General features: G+C 59.0%; 1 protein-coding gene across 2 annotated transcripts in view; it reads left to right on the top strand.

Moving 5' to 3' along the window:
• The window catches only part of HIP1 (huntingtin interacting protein 1), a 34,217-nt gene extending 9,514 nt beyond the window's left edge, over nucleotides 1-24,703 (top strand). Inside the window, exons 1-31 of one of the 2 annotated variants that reach the window (XM_042879493.1) lie at nucleotides 2,764-2,833; nucleotides 8,163-8,226; nucleotides 8,762-8,904; nucleotides 9,502-9,558; nucleotides 10,739-10,819; nucleotides 12,106-12,182; nucleotides 12,391-12,452; nucleotides 13,074-13,214; nucleotides 13,737-13,794; nucleotides 15,757-15,832; nucleotides 16,188-16,319; nucleotides 16,906-17,003; nucleotides 17,235-17,307; nucleotides 17,649-17,832; nucleotides 17,909-17,997; nucleotides 18,071-18,187; nucleotides 18,316-18,417; nucleotides 19,315-19,509; nucleotides 19,623-19,770; nucleotides 19,909-19,995; nucleotides 20,176-20,283; nucleotides 20,362-20,498; nucleotides 20,623-20,733; nucleotides 20,847-20,905; nucleotides 21,096-21,189; nucleotides 21,444-21,544; nucleotides 21,703-21,808; nucleotides 21,925-22,048; nucleotides 22,208-22,269; nucleotides 22,740-22,851; nucleotides 22,998-24,703. In XM_042879493.1, the coding sequence (XP_042735427.1) occupies nucleotides 2,816-2,833; nucleotides 8,163-8,226; nucleotides 8,762-8,904; nucleotides 9,502-9,558; nucleotides 10,739-10,819; nucleotides 12,106-12,182; nucleotides 12,391-12,452; nucleotides 13,074-13,214; nucleotides 13,737-13,794; nucleotides 15,757-15,832; nucleotides 16,188-16,319; nucleotides 16,906-17,003; nucleotides 17,235-17,307; nucleotides 17,649-17,832; nucleotides 17,909-17,997; nucleotides 18,071-18,187; nucleotides 18,316-18,417; nucleotides 19,315-19,509; nucleotides 19,623-19,770; nucleotides 19,909-19,995; nucleotides 20,176-20,283; nucleotides 20,362-20,498; nucleotides 20,623-20,733; nucleotides 20,847-20,905; nucleotides 21,096-21,189; nucleotides 21,444-21,544; nucleotides 21,703-21,808; nucleotides 21,925-22,048; nucleotides 22,208-22,269; nucleotides 22,740-22,851; nucleotides 22,998-23,008 (3,027 nt within the window). In that variant the 5' untranslated portion in view covers nucleotides 2,764-2,815 and the 3' untranslated portion in view covers nucleotides 23,009-24,703. Of the gene's footprint in view, nucleotides 1-2,763; nucleotides 2,834-8,162; nucleotides 8,227-8,761; nucleotides 8,905-9,501; nucleotides 9,559-10,738; nucleotides 10,820-12,105; nucleotides 12,183-12,390; nucleotides 12,453-13,073; nucleotides 13,215-13,736; nucleotides 13,795-15,756; nucleotides 15,833-16,187; nucleotides 16,320-16,905; nucleotides 17,004-17,234; nucleotides 17,308-17,648; nucleotides 17,833-17,908; nucleotides 17,998-18,070; nucleotides 18,188-18,315; nucleotides 18,418-19,314; nucleotides 19,510-19,622; nucleotides 19,771-19,908; nucleotides 19,996-20,175; nucleotides 20,284-20,361; nucleotides 20,499-20,622; nucleotides 20,734-20,846; nucleotides 20,906-21,095; nucleotides 21,190-21,443; nucleotides 21,545-21,702; nucleotides 21,809-21,924; nucleotides 22,049-22,207; nucleotides 22,270-22,739; nucleotides 22,852-22,997 lie in introns of those variants that run through there. The other variant, XM_042879492.1, reaches the window with a different exon arrangement.
• The last annotated feature ends 214 nt before the right edge of the window (nucleotides 24,704-24,917 follow it).

The following is a 24,917-nucleotide window of genomic DNA, read 5'->3' as shown; positions in this document are numbered from 1 at the left end:
AGGACGGGCTGCTGTGCGGAGCCATGAGAACAGGACTGGTGCTAAGAACGCCTAAAGTCTGCAAAGCAGAAAGCAAACGGTTTCCTATGTGCTCAGTGCTTGTCAGTGCCCTTCCAGCTCTGCATTATGCACAGGGCTCTGCCAAGAGTTAGAGTGAGCATCTGCAAACCCTTCCAGGCCCCAGCATGCCCAGGAGCCGCCAGCTCTGTACAAATGTTGGGTTGGGTGGCTCCTCCAGGCTGAGGCAGCTGGGAAACATTGCATCCCCCGAGGAGAGATCACTGAGGAGATAACTCCCAGCACGGGGACGGCATACGCTGCCCTCACACAGGGGAGCAGCTGTGCAAATTGGCTCCAACAACAGGAGTGGGGAAAAGAGGACATCCCGAGCAATGGGAGATGAAAGTGCAAACAGGGATGATCCTGTTGTGGGTGCACTGTGAGGCTCTGGGGTGCCTGAAAGCTGCTCCAGCTCTGTCCTCCCAGGGCAATGTGGAGCTATCAGGAGGGAGCTCCAGACATCATTAGTCATGGAGCAAGGAGGAGGCTGCAAAGGAAGAGGGTTTAAAAGGTTTTGGAGTATTTTTAGACCTGGTAAAAAGGGCAGTGGGAGAGAAAAAGAGACCAGTGAACTCTGAGACGCAAACGGTTCACATCGCAGGGTGGGCCCAGCTCTGCTGCATCTCCCCTTGGAGCATGAGCTCAGAGAGAAAGAAGAAATGTCAAACCATGCAAACACAGCGACTCGTAGATCTGTGCTGGACTGACCCTGTTAGCCCGCCTGCAGTGACACACAGCCCCGTTTGCCGACGTGTTTGCGCCTCACTCCCTTCATTTCGGTGGGAGTTGGCTGCTATTTTCCCTGCCCTGTCTCCTGTGCCTGCCCTTCCTCAAAGCCCTCCTTGCCGTGCAGCTCCAGAGCTGGGTCTCTCCATCCCCGGATGGTTCTGCTGTCCGTGCTGTGCTGGCACAGGAGGGGACTTGACCTGGACACAGGCTCCAGCAGCTCCATACAGGAATGTCTTTCATGGCACCAACTCATGCTATCCCTGATGGCAGCACCCATGGCAGGAGCTCACACAAGACCGATCCAGCACTGTTCTGCTGGGTCCCTGCCTCCTCTCAGAGCTGGATGAGACTAAACCAGAGGAGGTTAATGGTAACGAGCTGATTGGGTTTGCTGTGAAATGCTGGGGATCTCGCAAATTATTTTAAAAGCTGTGTAACCCCCACGGGGTGGCAGAGTAGGAAAATTCACATGCATGTCGTGGTGGAGGACAGAACTGGGCTTTTCTCTCAGTTCTCTTTGATTTCCACTGTGCCCCAGGGCATGCCCATAGCACACTTACCTTAAGGTCTCTGTGTGGGTAAGTGAGGCATTAAAGCCCGGCTGGGAGGTGCTAATCGCAGGGCTGGGGCCTCGTGGTGCTCTGCATTCACAGGAGGAGCTTTGCACCATGGAGCCAGAGCAGCAAGCCAGGCACTGCCAGATCTGGTTCAGAGTGATGCTAAGCCCAGCTGGTGCCGAGTTAATTAATCCTGGATCTCGTTAACTCAGGGGGACAGCAAGGCAGCAGTGCCATGTAGGCAGGGCTGCGTGGTGGGGACCAACATTCCCATCTTCCATCAACTCCCATGTTTCATTTTCCATGCAGCTCCCATGCATGTTCCATATGCTGTACGTCTTCCGAGCAGCTTCCATTTTCATGCTGTGTTCCCAGAAGGGGCTGCAGTGGATGCAGCATTTTCGCACATCTCAGGTGGTCTGTCTTCATTCATAACATCTATACACAAATTACCAAGGTTTTCTTGGGGCAGATGGTGGGCTATCCCAAATCCCATAAATGTTTGCTGAAAGCAGGGCTCGCAGCTAGGAGGGAGCAGACCCAGCATCCTTTGTCACCCCACGTCCCTCCATCCGGGCTTTGCCTCCTTTGCCTGAGCTGTGGTTGGTATCATGGAGACCTGACACATGGCTCCTGCCACGTGTGCTGCAAGGAGATGCTGGGACGGGGCAGGTGCCTGCAGTGGGGATGGTGCTTACGCCCAGAGCGCTGCCTTGTGCGCACCTGTGGGCTGGGATGAGGAACCGGAACCAGAGCACCTTCTCCCGTAGGAACTAGGTTCATTGAAAGTGGGGATTTGCTCTTTGGGACTTTTTTCACGTCACCAGGTGTCTACAGGGTGAGGGCAACTGGTGAAAGCTGAGGATAAGGTGTGAAAACTGGGCGGTTGAGTCCCTTAGTGAGCAGCTGAGCCGTGAGCAGAGCGCAGCAGCCCGCGGCCGGCACCACACAGCATCTTTTCCCCGGGGCTGGGAACCTTCTGCACTGGGCCAGCTGCGTTTCAGTGCTGCGATGCTTTTCCTTCTCCCTGCTTTGGGTTTGCTTTAAGGGAAGGTAAAGAACGAGAGCGGAGTTGTTTGGGTTTCTTTCGTGCCTGCTGTGTGAAGCTGCTAAAGCGGACACCGACCCGCTGCCGCGTTCCCTGCTGCCCGGCTGCTCCCCGTCCCGTAGCCCCAGGCAGGGCTCGTGCGGAGCGGCCCCCCGCCCATCCCCGAGTTCGGGGCCGCTCCCGGCGCGGGGGGAGCTGAGCCGCGCGCCGACCCCGCGGCCGCCCTTTGTTGTTCGGCGCAGGGCTGAGCGCGCTCCCTCCTCCCTCCCCCCATTCCTCCGCGGGGCCACGCGGGAGCGCGCTTCGCCCCCGCCCCGCTCCCGCCCCGCGCCGCCGCCGTGGGAGCTGCGGAGCCGCGGGGAGCGGGGAGCGGGGCCCGGCCCCGCCGATCGGGCTCCGGCGAGGCCCGGCGGGAGCGGCCATGGAGGCGGGCAAAATGGTGAGCGCATCCTCCTCCTCCTCCGCGGGCCCCGCGTCCGTGCGGGGCTCCTCGGGCCGCGGCGGGGCCAGGGGCGGTTCGCCGGGAGCCGCGATGCGGGGCGGCGCGGTGCCGGCACGGCGCTGTTCCGCCGCCGGCGAGACCTGGAACGCTGCGGTTCTGCCGCGCTCTGAGCGCGTTGCGATGCGAGCCGGGCTGCGGGGCGCCGCGTTCTCGGGCGGCCGATCCCCGCTGCCCGCGCTGCGGAGACCCGGCGCTGCCTCGCCCGGAGCCCGCGGGGCCGTGCGATGCTCCGGGCGCTGCGCGCGGTGAGCCGGGGCCGCGCGCGAGGACGGAGCCGAGCGGGGTGCGAGGGCCGCGCCCACCCGCGAGAGGGGCTTCGCGTCCCCCGGGGGCTGGGCGGCGGGCGCTGCGCTGGGGCAGGGCGAGGCCGCAGGGGCGCAGCGTGGAGCCCGAGGGGCGCGAGCTGCTCCCGGCTCCTTCCCTGCTCCGTGTGCCCGCGGAACGGCCGCGCTCTTCTGGAGCTCCCGGCGCCGGATGGCTGTTGGTCCTCTAACGAATCCGCCTAAGGAAGAGGAAGGCTCCCTCAATTTTCTCTCGTCTGCCCACAGTGCTGAGGGACTCCTCGCTCCGTTCGCAGCTCAGCGGGTGGAGCTGCGGCCGGGAGGTTCCGCGGGAGCGCCTGTTGCTGCCGGCTCAGGCCGATTGCTCGCAGCCCGGCCCCATAGGGCTCACCCCACGGGGCTCACCTCGCCTGTGCGGTGCGAGCTGCAGCTTTGTCTCGCAGCGGTATGGCCGCAGCGCAGCGCTGGTGCTGTCACTGCATCCCGCAGTGCTTTGGGATGTGCTTTGCCATTGGAGGGACAGGTATCCTCGTGGTGACACCTGCACAGGTGTTACCGTTTCCCAAGCAGGTTTGGTCCTGGGATGGCTGCCGGTCACCTGAACGCTTGCCTGGGGATGAGCACAGGCCACGGGCGTTCAGGTTCTGCTCCTGCATCCTCCCCCATCCCATCCTGCTCCTGTTTTCTCCCGTTGCAAAAAATGCCCAAATGTTGGCAAGCACGGGACTCCAGCTGGGGCCATGGGAAAAACATCATGAAGGCTGTGGAGGACCTGCCTGAAACTCTGACCCTGGGCAACCCCCACTGATATAAATCACTACTGGCGGAAGAGATTATCTTTGTATAAAATCCCCACTTAAAATTAAAAGCCTGGCTAATGGGACAGCGCAGACGGGCTTGTGGCTGGCACCGGCTGGGCCATGTGGGGCATGGGCACAGTTGGCTGCTGCTGATCTCATGCCCTTATCAATAATTAAGCACGGAGAGTAATGAGTGTGTGTTGGGGGAGCAGCTGCGTGGGGTGGGGAGGGGAGGGCTGGGGAAGCTTTTCTGTGTATTGAAAAAGTCCGTATTCCTCAAGCGGGATTAAAAAAAAAATCCAGAGTAATTGATCTGCATAAATTGTTTGTGGCATTTGAGAAATGGAACGTCTCAACTATCTGGGTTCTGGTGCCGCAGTGGTGCAGAATGCTGTGTTCTTTGCAGTGCGCTCCCATTCCCAGGGCCATAACCGGCCACCAGAGCCCCGCAGAAAGCCCAGCTCACCCCTGGCAGCAGCTAGGTCTCTGCCTCCCACAGCTCAGACATCCTGCCCGGTGCCCCCACGCCTATCACACCTGGGTGGTTTCCTTTATTCTTTCTGTTTGGCTGTCTCAAAGGCAGTGGTTCTGATGGGATCTCCCACCTCTGCCCTCTGCGGCGCTCCTGCTGCTGCTGAGCCGGAGGATTCCAAAGCCACCTGCCAGCAGCAGTGATGCATCCATTTCTTGTGCTGTTGGTAAGGCAAAGTGTGGTGTAGACCCAAATTACCAAGCCCAAGAGAGCAGAATCCAGGCAGAGAAGTTGAACAGCGTGATGTCACCTTTGGCCACACTGTGTCCGTGCCAGCAGGAGCCCATGCGCTGCCCCTAGCAGGTGCCTGCCTGTGTTGTGCAGCAGCTCGTGAGCTGAGATGTTGTTTTCCCAACAGAGCATGAAGTACATCTCCAGCCCTGACAGCAGAGAGCAAACCCTGGTCGATAGAGCAAGGTTTCAGAGTACCTGTGTGCTGCTTTGGGGACAATGTGGCTGTTTCTTATGGCCCAAGCGAGGGCAAACACTGAGGTTGGTGCCTGTCGGGGCATTATTCCCTGCCTGGTTAGGGCAGGTCACGGCGTTCGGTGCCTGGAGTGGCTCCAGCTCCCAGGCAGAGGGTGAGCGCACTTTCTGAGTTCTGAGTCCAGCAGTGGAAGCTGCACACACCGGGACGCTGGGGCCAAAAACCTGCCTGAAGCCCAAGGAGTCTGTGTTTGGCTTTTGGCTGCTGCTGGTGAGTGACGTTTAAAAAGATGCATGAGCTCTTCCAGCCGCTGTGATTTACACCTCTGGAAGGCTCCCGGGGGATTCCTGTGTCTCGTTCCTTCCCGCCCCATTGCCAGAGGCTGCAGCAGAGCTCTGCTGGACTGGGATTTGTGTTTTAATTATTTTCCCAGATTTTTTCAGGCAGCTCTGTCCTGGTCAGATCTCATTTGCTTCCCCCAGAGCCCCTGTGTCTGCGGGGCTTGGTGGGGGGCAGTTTTCTGAAGGTATGCTCAATCCCAGCTATCCATTTATAGAAAGGAATTAAGGAGAAATGAGGAGCCTTACTAAGAGGATTTGCACTGCAACTTACTCAGTTTCTCCAAATAATTTGCAATAGCTCCGGATTCTTTAATCAACACTCATTTCCTTCTGGAAATGGAAGGCACTGCACAGCTACTGTGCAGAGCTGAACTGCTCTCTGCATAATGGGAGATTTGCAATTCAAAGGATGCTAAGCCTGTAATTTGGGGAAATCTGTAAGGGGAACGAGGGGGATGAGGCAGCTATCCACTGCCTGCCCCTGTACCCAACAGGTTTCCCACACGTGCCCCTTTCCCGGTGGGATGCTCAATGCATGGCTCAGGAGCCTCAAATCCATCCTGGGATGCACTGCAGGACCCAAGCTCCTGAGCAGATGATATCCTGGGGGCAACAGGAGAGGAGCCCACTGTGCCCCCAGCATCGCTCCCTCCGCTCAGGGTAACCAGAGCTGGCAGCGGCACCGCCGAGGCCGAGGCCATGATGTGTCCTGCAGGTCAGGGACAGCCGCAATGGCAGAGCAGCCCACAGTTGGCACAGCATGGAGGCTGGGAGCAGCACTGTGCCTCTCGCTGCCTGGGTAACAGGAACGGGGCTCCATTCGAGGCACCTCAGCCTCCTGGACCTGGTTTGCAGCAAACCCTCCCGCCGCTGCCCCGTGTCTCCAATTGCTGTCACAGCTGCTGGCCAGCTCGCTGCCTGAGGTGAGCAGCACCAGGACTTGTGGCCCAAAGCCTTCCCACAGCCACTCGGGCTGGTGCTGGCCTCAAAGGGACGGTGGAGCTTGAAGATGGGGCTCCTGGAGGCCACTGCGCGGCTTCATGGCTGCAGCCCCACCGCGCCGCAGGGCTCCTCGCTCCAGGCCTGCGCCAAGGCCGTGTCCTTGACTCGCCAGGAAGAGCCGTCAGGAAGCGACAGCGTGAGCTCAGAGCTCCGCTTTCAGACTTTCTGTAGGGACAGGGACCAGCAGGACTCCCCCAGCCCTGCTTCCCTCCACAGCCAGCCCTGGCCTGCCTGCCGCCATGGAACCTTCTGTCCAGCAGGCGCGGGGGTCACAGCGCAGCCCCAAGGCCTTGAGGCAGGCTGAGCAGCGAGTTCTGCGCTCCATCCGCACCTCAGCCCTCTGGCCTGGTCCAGGATGCTTGCGGCAGGCAGGGAGCGTGCCATGTGTCCTCAGCACAGCCCGCAGTGATGGGTGATAAAGGCAAAAACAAAGGGCTGAGTGGATTGGTCATCCTGCAAAGCCCCCCGCGCTGTCACCTGCTGCAGTGTTCCCGCAGCACAAGGAGGAAGGCAGAAGCATCTCTGCCTTGGCAAACACTGAGGAACCCAGGGGCATTTCTGGGGAATGTGGGTTGTGACCAGCCCACTTTCTGGGGTACGAGCCGTGCCTGCAGCTCCTCGCAGCCCTGCCTCCCCTCCAAGGACATCTTGGAGATGTAGAGCACTGCAGGGATGCAGGAAGGATTGTCAATGAGTAAGGCACTGGAGTCAGTCCCACTGCTTTAATTGACTCACGTCAGTGATTAGCTTCTTCTGACAGCACTGAGCCAGCCTGTTCCTCATCAGTAGCGTGGATCTTCACGAAGCACTGCAAACACCAGTGTGCTGGTATCCAGTGAGTGCTCAGTGTGTCTGCGAGCAGGACACAAGCTTGGGTCCCTTGTCTGCTGGAGTTTGACTGGTGGCAGTGACAGGGTGCTGGGCCAGGAGCAGGCTCAGTCCCTCGTGGTTTGGGTGCCTGCAAGAGCCAGAGCATCTCCCAGCCCCAGTGCAGCTCCAGCCCTGCTCTGCACTTGAGAAAGCAGGTGCAGAAATGGGATAGAGTTAAAAAACGCTCAAAATCCTGCAAAGAAAACTCCTCCAGCAACTGCCTCTCTAAAGGCTGCAGGGAGTGCGCTGGCTTCTCACTCAACATTTACCCACGCTTCTCAGTCTGGGCTTTACAAGGTCCACAACGTTTGCATTGCAAACCATGCTTTCCTGGCAGGGGGTGCGACAGCAGTGTGAGCACACGGTGGGCTCACTGTACCAGCTCTGAGTGGGGTGGGAGCTGTGGAGAGACTCTGGGGACAGGTGTGTGGCAGGGCTGGGGTGCACAGGGTGGCAGCGGGGCTGGAGCTGGAGTGGGAAGGCTGCAGTGGGAAACAGGGTGAGCTAGTGGGTGTAAGTCTACTGCCCTCCTCCACTGTGCATGAGGCAAAAGCATCCTGCACAGGTGGGAGTTTGCAAGCCTGCAGTGATCTCAGCATCCCTGTGCTGGATTTCCCGTCGTGCCCAAAGCATCCTCTCTCTTCAACCTGCCCAAAAAAGTAGAGCTGGAGCTTCTGGCTGCTGCCCATGTTCCAAGGTCAGGGGAGGGATTTGCCTTCCTCTGCCTGTCCCACCACCTCCAGGGCAGGAGAGGGTCCTTTTGTGGTCGCTGCTTTAATTGCATCATTATTATGCTGAGTAAATGAATCCTGGCAGCGGCTGAACCTAGCAGATGCCAGGCACATCCCAGAAAGGCATCCGGGAATGGGCAGCATCCAGCTGGCACGAGGCAGTGGCCGCTTTGCGGGCCGGGGACCTGGATGCGACCCAGGCACTGACAGGTGCCGGCAGAGCAGGGGGACGGGGCAGCCTGAGCCCTTCCCATCTCACCCCCCACCGCTTCTGTTTTTCAGACTGTCAGCATCAATAAGGCTATTAATACACAGGAAGTGGCTGTCAAGGAGAAACACGCCAGAAATATCCTTCCAAAAGTTGGCCACAGGACAAGCAAGCGTGGGAGTTGGCTGGGGCTGCCTGGAAAAGGGGCCACAGTGAGGCAGTGCATCGTGGGGGTGCCGCCGGCGCTTGAGGGGGACGGACAGATCTTGAGGGGATCTCCCTGCCGACGGGGGCTTCCTGCGGGTCTGTCCCTGCTTCTTCCTCTCCTTCCTGCTGCAGCCTCTGTCTTTGGGTTCCCAGGGCAGCAGTGCAGAGCTGCTGCTGGTACAGTGTGTGCCCAGGGCTTGGCTGTGTGTCAGCGATGGCCCCGCTCCCCTCAGCTCTGCAGGTGCTGGTTGGGAAAGGACATTGTGTCCCGCGTGCACAGTGCTTGGCACCGCTGCTCCTCTGCCTGTCTCCATGGACTCATCCTCCTGTCCTCTTCAATTCCCGAGGGTGGGCACAAACACTTTGCTGGACCCCATATTTTACACCAAAGTACCCCATACTAAATCATGCATTGCTGTGGGGTGACCTCCATCCGTCTGTCCCCCTTTCCTTGACCGGCCTCCACCATGCATCCTGGGCACACACCACGAGAAGGGGGCACAGACCTTCTGGTCGGTGGTGAACCGGCTGCCACTCTCAGGCAATGCTGTGCTCTGCTGGAAGTTCTGCCATGTCTTCCACAAGCTCCTCCGCGACGGCCATTCAAATGTGAGTGCTCTGCTCTGCCCCCAGCTGTGCAAGGAAATTTCATATTCATCAGCACCCTTCAGGCTTGTGACACTTTCCTTGAATTTCGGGTGTCAGAATCGGCACCACTTCTGTCCCCAGAACACTGCTGTCCCCTGTTCCCTGTCTCATCCCCATCCACGTCCTGCAGAGCTCTGCTACCACTGCCCCCACACCTCCCAGTGCAGCAGACTCAGCTCAGCAGCCAGCCTGGAACCAGAGCTCCTCCCAGGGCCAATCTGCCCCCAGTCTCCCATGCCAACCCCCCATGCCAATCTGCGCCCAGTCCTCCATGCCAAGACCCCCATGCATGACCCCATGCCAAGACCCTGTGCTGCATTGCTGGTGCTGGAGGAAACCACTGTGCCTGAGCTGTTGGCATGTATATGGGAGTCACCTGACAGGGTTCTGCCCTATGCATGAACAAAGATAGAGGCACCCTGAGGATGTAAGGTCACTAATGTGTCCAGAACACCCGTTCTGTAGCCTAATTGCTGACTTATAGTAATGCTCACTTTGCCATCAGTGCCCTGCATGCCACTCTCACTTGCTGATTATTTTCTTCTCCATCCCTTGCAGGTCCTGAAGGACTCTGTGAGATACAAGAATGAGCTGAGTGACATGAGCAGGATGTGGGTAAGTGGCCGACCCCACAGATGCCCCAGGGAGGGTAAATCGGGGCTGGCTACATAGCATGAGCTGTGTGGTGCTCAGCACTGGGGACACACAGCATCCCTCACTCTGCCCATGACTGCCAGCTCAGCTCCTCCCTGGAGCCATCTGGCCTCGAAGCACTATCTCTGCTCGGTTCACTTTGCCGTGCTGCAGAGAGGGATGAATGAGAGAGAGTATTTATAGCCAGAAATACTCACAGCAGCATGAGTGACCTCTTTCCAGCTACAGTAGGTTAAATCAAGCAGCAGGGGAACAGAAGAGCAGGCAAGGCAGCTGCAGGAGGTGAGCTGGGAGCTGCGGTTCAAGTGGGGCAGAGGATGATGCTCACAGTGAAGGATGTCCATGGAATGACAATGAGAGGGGCATGGGGAGAGCAGGGAGGGCTGAGGGTCGTGGCATGAGCTGAGCTCCAACTCAGCAGGATGGTGAGTGCTTTAAGGTTTAGTGTGCTTTAAGGTGAGGCTAGGTTTGCAGGTCTCATTCTGTATCCATTTCCACCAAAATCAAACACATTGGGCAAAGTCAAATGTTATTCAGATGTGGAATACCTTCCTTGGGTACAGGTTACAGCTCCAAGCCTGCTGGAGTTCCAGAAGCATTTGAACAAGGCTGTCGGGTGTAGGGCTTAGTTTTTAGGTGGTCCTGTGTGGAGCCAGGGGTAATCCTGGCAGATCCCTTCCAGCTTGGGATATTCTTTGAATCTATAATGTTCCCTCTTTTTTAAGGTTGAAACTCTGACAGTCAAAAGCAGCACTGAATTGTGCAATAGGAGAGATGAGAAAGTGGTGAGCAAATCCCAGGCTGCCACCCCTTCCTAAGTCCACACAAAGCTGCTGGCACAATGCCCACCCGCCTGCAGCCACGCACAGGAGTGGGAGGGCGCAGGCACCTCCTGCATAGCCCTATCCCAGGCAGTACACCTGCCACAGAGGGCAGCCCATGTGGCAGCACATCACCAGCGAGGAAGAGGAGGGTGAGGAAGGTGCTGGGCTGATGAGCACTGCTGGCACAGCAGCACAGGGCAGTGGGGTGGGCTGGGGGTTGGGCAGGCAGCGGTCGGGTCACTGCCCAGAGCCGGATGAGAAGGCTTTCTTGAAGGTGCAGGCTGCCCCAAGTGTGACCAACTTCTTGGTGTCCCCAGGGCCACCTGAGCGAGGGCTATGGACAGTTGTGCAGCATCTACCTCAAACTGCTGAGAACCAAGATGGAGTTCCATACCAAGGTGAGGAGCTCTTAAAAAATGGTGGCGAGTGACCCGTTACATGGTCTGATACTGAGAGGAGGGGTGGGGGTGGCTTTAAACTAAAAGAAGGAAGATTCAAAGCAGATGCGAGGGGGAAATTCTTCACCCAGAGGGCAGTGAGGTGCTGCACTGCTGCCCAGAGCTGTGGGTTCCCCATCCCTGGAGGTGCTTCAGGCCACGGAGGGGCCCTGGGCAGCCTGAGCTGGAGAAGCACCCAGGCTCCAGAAGGATGGGGTGGGAGGGTCTTTGGGGTCCCTTCCACCCCAAACCATTCAAGGATATGATATCACCATCACAATGCATCCCCAGTCTGCCCTGCCTGGCACTTAACAACCTGCTGCCTTCAGCACGGGTGCTCAGGGCGTGCTCCTGGCACTTGGAGGAGCAGAATGCTTTTGCCCCATCTCTTGCGTGCCTGCCTCAGGAGCTTGTTTTGGGTCTCTGGAGCTGAGCTGCCGTGCAGGTCTCTTTCTTTGGGCTCAGTTTGGGAGAGGATGTGGCTGGAGCTGGCCGGCTCCTGGTCTCACAGCTCTGTGCCAGTGTGCCTGCGCTCAGAACAGCCGGAGCCAGCTGCCAGAGGTGAGGGGAGTGTATTTATGGAAAGGAATGCAGTGTGCAGGGTTCTGGGAAGCAGCACACCATCGATGGAGTTCATTATTCAGGCAGACATTCTCTTATGCTTGTGGCATTAAACTAAAGGCGTGCCTCCAAGAACAAAACCAAACGTCACTGTGGTCTTGTACACAAACATTGCCCTGCATGGGTTCAAGTGCTCTAATCCTTAAAGTAACTGGCTGTGGTAATTTGCTACCTATGGTGCTTTCTTTCTTTTCAAGTTCTGCTGTTAAGATGCTTTCTGAACTCAGGCCATACCCTTGGCCCTGATTCAGCTATTTGGAGCCTTGGCCTTCATGGACCACTGTGGGCAGCCTGAAGAGGCTTTGCCTTCTGAGCAGATGGTTGCCCCTTCTCCTGCAGCTGCCCTGTGGTGCCTTGCAGGAGCTCCATCTCCTTCCTGCCAGCAGATTCTAAGCCCAAGGAGAGTTGTTTTTTCTTGCTGGAGGGAAAATGGGCTCCACAGGGCATGAGGGTTCCTCTGGCTCACCCAGGGCTCAGGAGATCTCTCGTTAGACCCTGCTTGGCAGGACCTTGGGGTGGACCAAAGGAGCCCACCCTGGGGACCCTTCAACTCAAGCTGCCCCGACCTCCTGCAGAGAGGCTGCAGCCCCTCCACAGCCCCTTCCCAGCTGTTGTTTTCCCCCCAGAACCCTCGGTTCCCCGGCAATCTGCAGATGTCTGACCGGCAACTCGACGAGGCGGGAGAGAACGATGTCAATAACTTGTGAGTGCAGGCAGGTGGGAGGTGAGGGGAGGCTGGGGCATGGTTCCATGGCACCATGTCTGCTTTCCATTAACATGGGAGTGGGCAGAGCCACCAGCAGGGCTGGCACATCCCTCCTGGGCAGCGTCTGTACGTCCCTGGGGTGGCCCCTGGCATGGGGTGTGCTGTGTGGGGACACTGCTCGACTTTCCTCACCTCTCTTCCCCAGCTTCCAGCTGACAGTGGAAATGTTTGACTATCTGGAGTGTGAGCTGAACCTCTTCCAGACAGGTAAGCCCCTCATTGCCATGCTCTGCCAGGTTTGGTATGCGTGGTGTGGCGTGGGATCCAGGAAGGAGTTGTCTAAGGGTGTCTGAGCTCATCTGTTTGCCATGCACTTCCCTGGAGTTATTCTTAGCCAAAGCGATCCCGTGTCAGAGCTCTGCCTGCCTCCCTGCAGCCCTCCTGCAGTGCTGAGGAACGCGTGGGGCTGGCAGCACTGCGTAGCTCCACTTCCCCCCACGCCTCCAGCTTCACCTCCCCACCTCAGGCTCCCACTCCGCAGCCTCTCCAGGCTGAGTTTGTTCTCTGCCTTGCTTGTGACAGCTTCTGGTTTTTATTAGCAGAGAACACAGCTCCCCTGGGTGCTTGCAGTGTGCTGCAGCTGGAAAAGGTGTGAGAATTTAGATGCACTCAGATGCAGTGCGGAAACTGGAGGCTGTGGTGCTGGGTCACTGCACTGACCTCCAGCTCCTGCCATGTGCCCAAATGCACACAGATACTCCTGCTTAGGCCCCACACATCACCCCGAGCCACGAGATATGCCTCAAAGAGCCAAGGAAGACAGTGGGAAGCCTGCACTCCTGTCAGTTAGGTCTCCTGCTCCCTCTGAGCCTCTCTCCTTCCTGGCAGTGTTCAGCTCCCTGGACATGTCACGCTCTGTGTCGGTCACTGCGGCGGGGCAGTGCCGCCTGGCTCCGCTCATCCAGGTGATCCTGGACTGCAGCCACCTCTACGACTACACCGTCAAGCTGCTCTTCAAGCTCCACTCCTGTGAGTACCTCAGCACCTTCCGTGGGGACCGTGAGCCATGTGTGGAGCATTGCTGGACACTCAGTGCCCCCAGCCTGGCTTTGCAGCACCCTGGTGCACAAGCCACTCTTCTCCAGCGGAGCTTCTAATTCCTGCTCAAGTTGTTCTTGAGCTCCTTTGCAGCCTTTTGGGGCAGGAAGCAGTCTCTGGAGCTCTTTGCAAGGGCCAGGGAGGCCACAGGGTGCGCACAGGCTGAGAAAGCTGCATTCCTTGAGGACCTTGGATTGCAGCCACAGCCTCCTTAGTGCCAGCTCAAAGCCTTTCCCTGCCCCAGCACCGCCCAGGGCCATCTCTGGGGACATGATCCAGCAGTGAGCCCCTGAGCAGCAGGAGGCTGTGCTGAGAGCATTGGGACGCTGGCAGGAGGACGAACACCCTGCGGAACACCTATCCCCACACAGCCATACTCACAAGCTGGCCCCAGAGCCGTTCCCTCCTGGGATGGGGACACAGGGTGAGCTTTGTACCTGCTTCTTCTCACAGGTCTGCCGGCCGACACGCTGCAGGGCCACCGGGACCGCTTCCTGGAGCAGTTCAGAAAGTAAGTGGGGACTGCCCCCCTCTGCAGGTGATGTCTGGTACCCAGGGCCAGGCAGGGAGCACTGCAGGCACTGCAGCCCTCTGTGCTTGAGCTCAGTAGCTGAGCAGTGCAGGAAAGGGAAATACATGAATCTGGCACAAGGCTCTGAAATCAGCCCTCATGGAATCTTCTGCCGTTGCTCAGAAGCAGCTCTTCTGCAGTGGGGCTGCTTTTTCCAGGGCACCTACTCTGTTTGCCTAATTCACTGCTATTGAATTACCAGATAACTGCCTTATTAATTCTAAAGAGGCATTCAGCAACTAATGGCATTTTATGTGAAGCGTTAGCTGGTGATTTAAAACCCTCAAACCGTTTAATTGCAGTTTTAACTGCAATTTGCACTTGACTCGCTGAAAAGAACGTCTCCTTGCTGCAGAGCACCTGGTCCTGCCCTTCCTAGCTTCGCCAGGGAGTTTTGGTCCACGCAGTGCCCACTTAGCAAGGGCTGAGCTGAGCGCAGCGGGTTTTCTCCAGAGCCAATATCCTTTGGGTAGTGCATGGACACAGCTTGAGGTGCTGCTGCAGGAGCATGGTCTGGTGTGCCCCTGGGCACGTGGGGCTGTGGTCTCTGGGCATGTGGAAAAGGGAAAAAGGAGGTTTCCCTGAGTGGTGCTTGATATCCGAAAAAGGCAGAGTGTGGGAACATGGTAAATGGAGCAGCCAAAGGAGGATACCTCCAGGTGTCACTGAGGTGTCATCCTCTGCAACATCAGGCTGTGCAGCCAAGCAGAGGAGGCACTAGAGAGGGAAAAAATGTCCCTTTGTGGTACAATTGCAGCTAGAGGAGATAAAGCTGCTCACTGCATGAGTGCCTACCCATTCAAAATATCAACAGTGGAGTTTCTAATAGCAGCAGATAGAAGTATGGGAGCAAACAGCCAGAGCCAAGCTGCACATACCAGTTACTCAGGAACTCACATGTGCAGTGCATCAGCAAACATTTGTTTCCAGAAGCTAAGGAAAACAACTAAGCTGCCTTGAGATGCAAGGACAGGTCTGCTCAATAAGCAGCAGACAGTCAATCAGCTTCGTACCAGTGGGTTTCTCAAGGTCGTCCCCAGTGACTGTGCTGGAACTGGTGCTGCTCACAGTATTTTAAATGAGATGGAAAGCAAGTGAGCAGTGAAGTGCCATGGGCTTCCAATACACAATTATTTAAGGTAGTAGAAACAAAAAACAACTGCAGATATCTGCAGGAGGACATCACAATGCTGAGGCTGCATGATAGTAGGGCAGCTTGATTCAAGGTCAGAAGCTGCAAAGCCTGGGGGGAAAACACTGGGTGCAGCCTTCAGCAAAGGGCTGGGCTGAGTGTGGGCTCTGAGTACCCAGGACAGACCCAGAGTGAATGTGGCACCAGGCTGGGTGCTGGGTAGCTGCAAAGGAGGGAGCTGTCAGCATCTACGCCGCTACACTGTGCCCCCAGATGTACCTTCTCTTCTTGAGTGAAACCAAGCATAAAACCAAGGGTGGGGAGCACTTATCACAGGATGCTCTTGATGAAAGAATTGGAAATCAATTCAAAAGGGAGGCAGACTGCTTGTGGGGGAGATGCTTGTGCACAGAACTGCAGGTGCTGTTGCCGTGTGGTCTCCAGACAGGCAGCCTTGACTGCTGGTGGTGGGGCTGCCATACTGCTGTCCTCCTATGGTTGGTGGCTTTAGGCCCTTCTTTGTGTCCTGTGTTTATTTGAGAAAGCCTCTGTCCATCAGCTTGCCAGTGGTGGGATTGTAGGGGCTGGGGTGTTCCAAGAGTGGCTGTGGGTTTGGTGGCAGCGTGCTTCCATCCCTCCCAGCATGGCACAGTGCCATTGTTGGATGGGATATGTGAAGATGCCTGTGTGGGAATATATGGGAGCAGCAACAAGAAATTGGGGCAACGGCACATGGAGAGCCTTCTTTAACCAGCCTCTGCCCCTTCCAGGCTGAAGGACCTCTTCTACCGCTCCAGTAACCTGCAGTACTTCAAGCGTCTGATTCAGATCCCGCAGCTCCCAGAGGTGAGGTCCTGCGGGGCTCGTACCAGCTCTCCTTGTCCCCATGGCCAGGAGCAACCTGGTGGCATGTCCAAAAAGCACCACCTGCTTGGCTTCCTGGGAATGGTGGCAGCTCAGGGCTCACAGAGCTCATCCCTGCATCCTCCCTGAGTCGGTCACTGGGGGATGGAGCTGCTCCCTGCCCACATCCCTGGGACTGGGCTCCAGGATCCCTCCTTGTGGCAGCAAAGCTGGAAGGAATGAGGAGGGAAATAGTTTTCTAAACAGGACATGGTGCCCAGCTCCCAGGGCCACTGTGCCTATGGCTGTGTGCAGGACAGGGCTCACACCTTCTGGCCTTGCTGTCCTCCCTCTCCAGAACCCTCCCAATTTTTTGCGAGCCTCGGCGCTGTCAGAACACATCAGCCCTGTGGTGGTCATCCCTGCTGAGGCATCCTCACCTGACAGCGAGCCCATCACAGACCTGGTGGAAATGGAAACAGCATCACAGGTAAGCTCTGAGGACTGCTCATGGCTGACGAGAGAACAATGCTGTCCTTAGGGTCCATGTCCATCATACCCAGGGCTGTCCTCCCAGACCATTCCATGATGAGCTCTTAGTACTGAGTATCAGTGTGGGGGCTGTGATTGCTGCATGCTGCCAACGGGGGCTGCTGGGTGCCCAGCAGAGAGCCTATGTGCTGCCGGGGCTGAGTCAGGCTGAACTCATCCCATCAGTGCTTCTCATAATAGTTTGGTGCCCTCCAGTGATGGCTGCCTGGAGATGTTTTGCTTCCCAGCATCGCCACACAGCTCACTGTGCTGGTGTGGCATGGAGAGGAATCTTTGCACCCTCTTTGTGAAGGGTTCTGTGTGGGCACTCAGCATTTTAGGAAGGAAAGGAGTGTGAAATGGCTCTGAGGCCCTGCCCCAACGACTGCAGGTGCCCCTCAAGGGCTCTGGGCAGGCAGCACATACAGGCAGCAGCCCTTCACCTCCAGGACACCAGCCTGGGGTACTGGGGGGCCACGGGCTCTGTTGCCCCTCACAGGGCAGCAGTGGGGCTCATCCAGTCCCTTATGCTTCTCTTCCCACAGAGCCTTTTTGACAACAAGTTTGATGACATCTTTGGCAGCTCGTTCAGTAGCGACCCCTTCAACTTCAACAGCCAGAACGGGATGAACAAGGATGATAAGTGAGTCTCCGTGCTGATGACTGCTCCTGACACCAGGGACATGTCCCCAGTGGGGCCATCTCAGTGCACAGTCCTGGGAGCCCCAGGTCCCCTTGTTTATAGGCATAGAGTAGGAGACAAGGGTGGACTCAGCTGTCCCCAGGGGACACAGTGGTGCTGTGGGGACCTTCTCTTCATCTCCATACCCTGGTGCCAGGAACACTGATGGGATGCCTGCTGTCTCCTCCCCAGGGACCGGCTGATCGAGCAGCTCTACAGGGAGATCGGGGCTCTGAAGGAGGAGCTGGAGAGCTTCAAGGCTGAGGTGGGTGACAGCCCCTTGGTCACAACGTGCCGCATGTTGGATGCAGGCCCACAGCACCAGGCTGGGGGACTACAGTGGGCCTTGGGCAGCTCCCACTGCATAGGGACCAGTGGGGCAGTGTGAGGTGACAGCCGAGTCCCTGCAGTGTGGGGTGGCAAGGACACAGTCACCCCAGCCCTGACACCATCCACAACCTTCCGCAAACCAAGTGCCTCCAATCCCTGTCTGTCTGGCACGGGAAGGGCCCTGTGGGCTCTGCAGCGTGCCTTGCTCACTGTCTGAACTCAGATAGAGTGTTTGGGGCTGCCAGGTGCTGAACAGTGCCATGACTGTGCCCACAGAGTGAGCGGCGTGGCCTGCAGCTGCGCGGGCGCATCAGTGAGCTGGAGGCAGAGCTGGCCGAGCAGCGGCACCTGAAGCAGCAGGCACTGGATGACAGCGAGTTCCTGCGCACGGAGCTGGAGGAGCTGAAAAAGCAGCGGGAGGACACGGAGAAAGCACAGAGGAGCCTGACGGAGATCGAGAGTGAGGAGGGGGCCTGGGGAGGGTGGCGGTGGGCCACGGGGTGCACCCAGAGCTCACCTGGCCCCGTGCACGGCAGGGAGGGCGCAGGCAAATGAGCAGCGGTACAGCAAGCTGAAGGAGAAGTACAGCGAGCTGGTGCAGAACCACGCCGACCTGCTGCGAAAGGTGGGCCTGCAGCCACCCGCTGGGCACAGGGACCTGGCCGGGCCGGCTGCTGAGCATCTGCTGCCATCCCCAGAACGCAGAAGTGATCAAGCAGGTAACGGTGGCAAGGCAGGCCCAGGGCGATGTGGAACGGGAGAAGAAGGAGCTGGAGGATTCCTTCCAGCGGGTGAGCGAGCAGTCCCAGCGGAAGGTGAGTAGGGTGCACAGTGGGGATGGGGATGGCGACCCCTGCTTACACTCAGAGGAGAGGACGTGAGCTCGGCAGTAGGTGGGCACCCCACACGGACCGGCTCAGGGTGATGTTTCTCCTGTCCACAGTCCCAGGAGCAGGCGGAGGTGCTAGAGGCGTTGAAGCGGGAGCTGGCAGCCAGCAAGCAGGAGCTGCAGGTCTTGCAGGGAACGCTGGAGACCAGCATGCAGGTGAGAGCCAGGCTGCGGCCCCACTGTCAGCACCCTGCTGCAGTTTCAGAGCCTAGTCCCAGACCTTTGCTCAGGCTCAGATGGGACTCATGGCATTCATCCTCCCCTAAGCTGAGGGGCAGGTTTCCCTTTTCTTGTCTCAGTGCTTTGGCAAGGCAAGGCATTGCCCAGCAAGTTGCCCTTGGGGTGGCAAACAGCATTGTACCCTTGTCTGTTCCAGACGGGGGTGGGTTTCATGATCATATCATGAGGTTCACACCCATGGGTGTGAGGCTGTACCCACACAGCCTCCTGCAGCAGGGACTCATGGGACAGAGGGGACAGGATCGTCACCTGCCTGCAGCCTGCCTTGGAGCCAGCAGACAGCCCTCATCCCCATGTCTTGTAACCACTGACAGATTGACAGTGTGGCTCTGCCCACTGCAGAGCTCTTGCAGGCAATATGCCCTCATGTCACAGCCTCTGCATGCTCTGCCATGCTAGAAGGTCCGTTGTGCCCACTGTGACATGGCCCTTTGCTACTCAGGACTGCAGGGGTCTCCAGGCTCCAGAGCTGGCAGGGAGTGGAGCTGCTCTTTCCAGGGTGGGCAGACAGGCTTGCAGGGGTCAAGAGCCCTTCATGTACTTGTGCATCAGGATGACGACAATCATCACCCAGTGGCACCCCATGGAGCCTCAGCTGGCCTCGTGCAAGGCCATCCCATGTTGCAAGGCACCACCAGGCTGCCCAGATGTGGGTGATGCAGGGCTGTGCCCTGCCCACAGCTCTGTGCACTGCGTCACGCTGAGCAGTGCTTGTGCCTGGACCATGAGCTACATGCAGTTGCCCACGTGCAAGGGATGGTTCTCTAGCCATGCTTTTAGCACAGCCCTGATGGGATTCTTGTGCCCGGCCAGGCGGGAGCAGAGCAGAACGCCCGGATAGCAGGCCTGGAGCAGGAGCGGGGCAGCCTGAGCCATGCAGCAGCGCAGCACAGCAAGGAGCTGGCAGCCCTGCAGGCTGAGCTGCAGCAGCTGCGGGACGTGCTCAGCAGCGAGAAGGAGAGTAACAGGAAGCAGCTGGAGACACTGCAGACACAGCTGCAAGATAAGGTACCCCAGAAGCACCGCAAGCACGGGCATCCCTGCACTGTCCTGTGCTGAGCCCTGGTTTGGCAGCACTGGGTGTCAAGGTGTGCAGCCTGACGCTAGTGCTGCCCCTGCAGGAGGCTGCAGAGCGGACCCTGCAGCAGCGCCGGGCCAAGGAGCAGTTTGCTCTGCTGCAGGGCAGCGTGCAGGAGGCAGAGCGCATGGTGCAGGATGCCCTCGGCCGCCTCGAGGACCCCGCTCATATCAGTTGCACTGGCTCAGCAGGTGAGATCCCCAGTGCCTGCTGAAGGTGGCATGTCCCAGAGAATGTCCCTAACTCTAACCTGATTTCCCCTGGAACAGCCCAGCGACAACAGTGGCAAGGTGTTGTCCTGTCTGAGTCCTGTCTCTTTGTGTGTGCAGATTACCTCCTGTCCAGGACATCGGCAGCCTCTGAGTGCATTGAGAGGCTGCAGGATGCACACAGCAAATACCTTGCCAACCGCACAGGTGAGGCAGGGCTTGGCTGTGTGGGAGGGGCTGCTCCTGCATGATGCAGGGTGACAGACCGGGGCTGGGACCCACAGCCAAGGCACTGCGGAGCCCAGAAGGGAGTTGGGGAAGCAAACGTAGGAGCCAAAAGGGCTCCTGGGCTGCTTCAGCTGAGCCATGCGCCCCCTGTGCCTGCAGACGTGAGCGCCCTGCTGCCCTGCGTGGCACTCTTTGCCCACCTCATCAGCGACACCATCCTGCAAGGCAGTGCTACCTCCCACATGGCTCCAATGGAGCCCGCTGACCGTGAGTGCTGCCTTCCATGGGGCTGGGAGTCCCTGTTCCCACAGACAGACCCCTCAGCCCCTCCTGCTGCCTGCACAGGGCTGCTGGAGACATGCAAGCAGTGCGGCAGTGAGGCCATCAGCTACCTCAGCTCCCTGCAAGACCCGGGCAGTGTGGCAAGTGCTGACTGCACAGCAGTGACCGACTGCCTGCGCCGGATCAGCACCATCGGGGAGGTGGGTGCATGGGCATCACCCCAAGTGTGAGTGAGGAATGGGGATAGGGGTCAGTGGCCCTCATGGAGCAGGCAGGGTGGCGGCACTGGCTGTGTCATCCCTGGATGCTCCATCCTGTCCCCAGGAGCTGCGACCCAGAGGACTGGATGTGGAGCAGGAGGAGCTGGGAGATCTGGTGGACAAGGAGATGGCGGCTACATCGGCAGCCATTGAGACTGCAGCTGCCAGGATCGAGGTGAGCTGTGCTGCTGGGGCTGCCCCACAGCGTCACCCCGTGCCACCTGCACGAGGCCAGGTATGGCAGCTGAGCAGTGCGGGCAGCCCAGCATTGCTCTGTTCCTCTTCCAGGAGATGCTGAGCAAGGCCCGGGCTGGTGACACTGGGGTCAAACTGGAAGTGAATGAGAGGTGAGTGGTGATGGGGCACGTGGGTTAAGGGGCTGGTTTAAATGCCAGTGTGAAGAGAGGAGGACAAAGTGTGTAGGGATGTAGGAAGGAGCTGAGGAGACACAACAAGCTGCAGTGTTGCAGGGGTGGGTGTCTGCCCCAAGGCTCTGGGGTCTCCCCACCCCACAGCTCACTGAGGTTTATCTTGCAGGATCCTGGGTTCCTGCACCGGCCTCATGCAGGCAATCCAGGTGCTTGTCCTGGCATCCAAGGACCTGCAGCGGGAGATTGTGGAGAGCGGACGGGTGAGCATCAAGGATGGCAGCCCAGAACCACACCCTGGGTCTCCATTATGTGCCCCACGGGTGTGAGTGCCATCCTTGCAGACCTCATCCTGGAACCATGGCACATAGGGGAATCTATGACACACAGGGTTAGGTGTCACTCCCACCCACAGTCTGAACAAAATCCTAAGAGCTGAGGTCTGGGTTCCTGTCACCCTGGCGTGTGGATATGTCCCCTTGTTCCCAGCATGTGATTGTTCCTGTCCCCCACACAGGGCGCTGCGTCCCCCAAGGAGTTTTACGCCAAGAATTCCCGCTGGACGGAGGGCCTCATCTCTGCCTCCAAGGCCGTGGGCTGGGGAGCAACCGTCATGGTGTAAGTGTCACTGTCATGGTGTGAGCATCACTGTGATCTGTGGAGGGTGGTGGAGTCCTGCTGTCCCCAAGGGGAGGGGACTGAAGGCAAGAAGGGTGAGCAGGTAGCAGCACAGGGCCAGCTCGAAGGGTGCTCCAGCACCTCCTGTCCTCCTGCAGGGATGCTGCTGACTTGGTGGTGCAAGGGAAAGGGAAATTTGAGGAGCTGATGGTCTGCTCCCACGAGATTGCAGCCAGCACTGCGCAGCTGGTGGCAGCCTCCAAGGTAAGGGCCGGATACACTGTTCCCCTGTCTGTGCTCTGGGGCTCTGAGTATTGCACCAGGTCCTCAGTTGGGATCGTGGTGCCCCGCGAGCATGGCCCTCCTCTCGGCCCCGGCAGGTGAAGGCAGACAAGGACAGCACCAACCTGTCTAAGCTGCAGCAAGCCTCTCGGAGTGTCAACCAGGCCACAGCTGGCGTGGTGGCCTCCACCAAGTCTGGGAAGTCACAAATTGAGGAGAAAGGTGAGTACGGGGCTGTGGGCCTGCACCCACATCTCTGCCTGCTGTGCTTGTGGCGCTTGGCTGGCTGTAGCCAAGCACAGGATGGGTTCTGCCTGTGATGCTGGGCAGGGGGTTGAGCTGCAGAAGTGGCCCACAACAGTGATGTCTGTTCCTCTGCAGATAGCATGGACTTTTCCAGCATGACACTAACACAAATCAAGCGCCAAGAAATGGACTCTCAGGTAGGAGCTTCCTCTGGGCTTTTGGAAATGCAGCCGCAGTGCATCCAGCATGTTTGGGCTTATGAGTGGGTGCCCAAGCTGTGCTGGGGAGGGGAGCACCACAGCTCATCTGAGCCATTCCCCCACTCCTGGGGCAGATACTCATTACTCAAACACGTGACTGGGGGCACTGTGCCCATCTGCTGCCCACACAGAGAATGTGGAAACGGAATGAGCCCAGCACCCGGGCAACAGCAGCTTGTAGGGGAAGAAAGGGGCATGAAGATGAAGGCTGGACTTAGCAAAGACCCACTTGTTCCTTGAGCATTCCCCAGCCCCACACAAATTTGCTCCGCCCTCTCTTTGGACCTTTTGCTGCCAGAGCATCAGTGGGGGGATGTACCTCAGGACGCTTGGGCTTGGGACTGGTTGACAGCGGTCATGCTGCTGAGACATGAGGTGACAATAGCAGTGTGTGCTTTGTGCTGAAGGTGCGAGTGTTGGAGCTGGAAAACCAACTGCAGAAAGAGCGGCAGAAGCTGGGGGAGCTGCGCAAGAAGCATTATGAGCTGGCAGGAGTGGCGGAGGGCTGGGAGGAGGAGGGTGAGTACTGTGGGTGCTGCAGGAGGGCACACTGCTGCGTCCTGCTGCCCTTGAGCCATGCCATAAAGCCTCGGGATCTTGGGGTAGCAGGACCCTCAGGCAGAGCTCGTTGCCCCACAGCCCCTGACTGCCCATCTCCTTCCCAGGCACCGATTAGCCTCCGCAGCAGGAGCAGCCAGCAGCAGAGACCCCTTCGGTCAGCCGGGACCCAGCTTGGTGCAGCCCTTTTCAGAAGACACACAATAAACTGGTGCAAAATTCACCCTGAAGCACACGCCTTCCGCATTCCCAGAGAGCTGCCTCCAGCACTGAAGGACCAAGAGCCGCATCGCTGCTGATGGAGCCCCTGGGGCTGTGAGCGAGGGCTGCCCGGCCTCACGCCAGCTGCAACCTGCACGTGTATTTATTAGAGCTGCTTGGGGGGTCTCTGGGGTGGTCTCTAACCCTTTAGTTTCGTTTTTGCACAGATTTCTCTGAACTGTTTGACCCAGCTCTGGCGGATCGGGAGCGTTCGGGTTTCCTTCGCCTCTTGCTGCTTCTCCAGCCTTAACATATTCACTGGTGCAGTGCAGCTTCCCTCCCCCACTGAGGAGCCTGGGGCCGTGGGGATGCAGCAGGGCCAGGACAAGCTCTGCTGGTGCTGCTGGGCCAGCCCAGGTTCTGGTGCTAGGCCTGGTGCTCCCATGGCCCCAGCCCACACTGGGGCCCCGAGTGCCTTTGGCCACCGTGAGAGCCAGGGCCTGCGTTGCTGCCTGGGGCTCATTTGTGGGGTGCTGAGCTTCCTCTGGGGAAAGCCGCTGCCCCTCTGAGCCCTGCAGAGCTCACAGCCCCGTGCTGGGGGGTGGCCGGCAGTGAGGAGGGCCTGGGCTGGCAGCAGGAGCAGGGCAGCAATGGGCTCCAGGCCCCGTGTCCCCAATGTGCCCTGTGCTGAGCAGTGCCTGGAGCAGAGGAGCTGGGCCGCCCTGGCACATCACTGTGTTCATGCCAGCAATAAACCATGGGCAAGGTGCTCGGCTCACTGCTGGGCAACATCTACTTCCAGAGGCACGGGATGGCCCAGGGCAGCACAGACGGGTCAGGGAGCAGCAGCCAGCCACCCCAAAGCCGCAGCGAGCAGCCCCGCCATAGCTCTGTCCCCAGGTAGGGGTGGCTGTGGGGCGGGACACCAAGCCCCAGCCGGGAACCTTTGTGCCTTGGAGCAGGGGGCTCACAGGGCAGGGGGGAGCTCTGACCGCAACCCCACTCGTTGCACTGTGGCGGGGTCAGATCGGTGGACAAGTACAGCCATGCCCTCGGCTACCCTGCACACCCGGCCGCCTCGTGGATCTGGGGCCGATTCGGGGGGAGGAACAGCCACGTGGGGCCCCGCGGGTGCTGGGGCAGCCAGCCATGTCCTTGGCACCTCCTGGCCGACCGAGACCAGAGGGGTCTGAGCGGCGACATCCCCCCATGTCTGTGCCCGGGCCTCCCCGCAGGCAGCACGGCCCCGAGGTCACCCCGAACCGCAGAGGGGCGACAGCGCCTCGTGACCGGCCGCGCCATCCCGCACCTCCGCGTCCTGGCCCCACAAAGCAATACGAGCCGAGCCGCCCCTCTGCTGCGTGGCGCGGGGCCCCCAGCTACCTCAGGCCTGCAGGCTGCGTCCAGCAGGGCCCGGAGTGCCGGGGGGCAACGCGGGGACGCGAAGCTGCGCTCTCAGAACTTCTCCTTTTCGTTTTGTAACTCGGCCGAGCGCGGGGCGGCAGCAGCACGCGGTCGGCGGCGGGGACGGGCACGAGGCCGCGGGATCGTTTTTCCATTGTACGATAACGTCGTGTGGTTTCGATTTTTAAATAAAGCCTTCGGCCCAGCGCGCCCGAGCCAGGAGATGTGCGGGTGGGACGCGGGGCCCGACGGCGCTCCTCCGCGTCCCGAACCTCCTCCGGTACCGCGGGCTGAGATGGGGGTAGGCGCCGCGGGGGCGGGACGGAGCGGGGCTGCGGGGCGAGAGCGGCTAGGTAACGGCGCGGGTTTTGTAGGCGGGGGACGCGGACGCGCAGCCCGGCCGGCACCGGAGAGCGGCACGG

This window comes from Lagopus leucura, unplaced genomic scaffold (genome assembly GCF_019238085.1).
Source record: "Lagopus leucura isolate 7727_CA_CO unplaced genomic scaffold, USGS_WTPT01 Super-Scaffold_100024, whole genome shotgun sequence".
Classification (NCBI taxonomy): Eukaryota; Metazoa; Chordata; class Aves; order Galliformes; family Phasianidae; genus Lagopus; species Lagopus leucura.
Note: the sequence above shows the minus strand (reverse complement) of the source record. Positions and strands in the feature narration are given on the sequence as shown.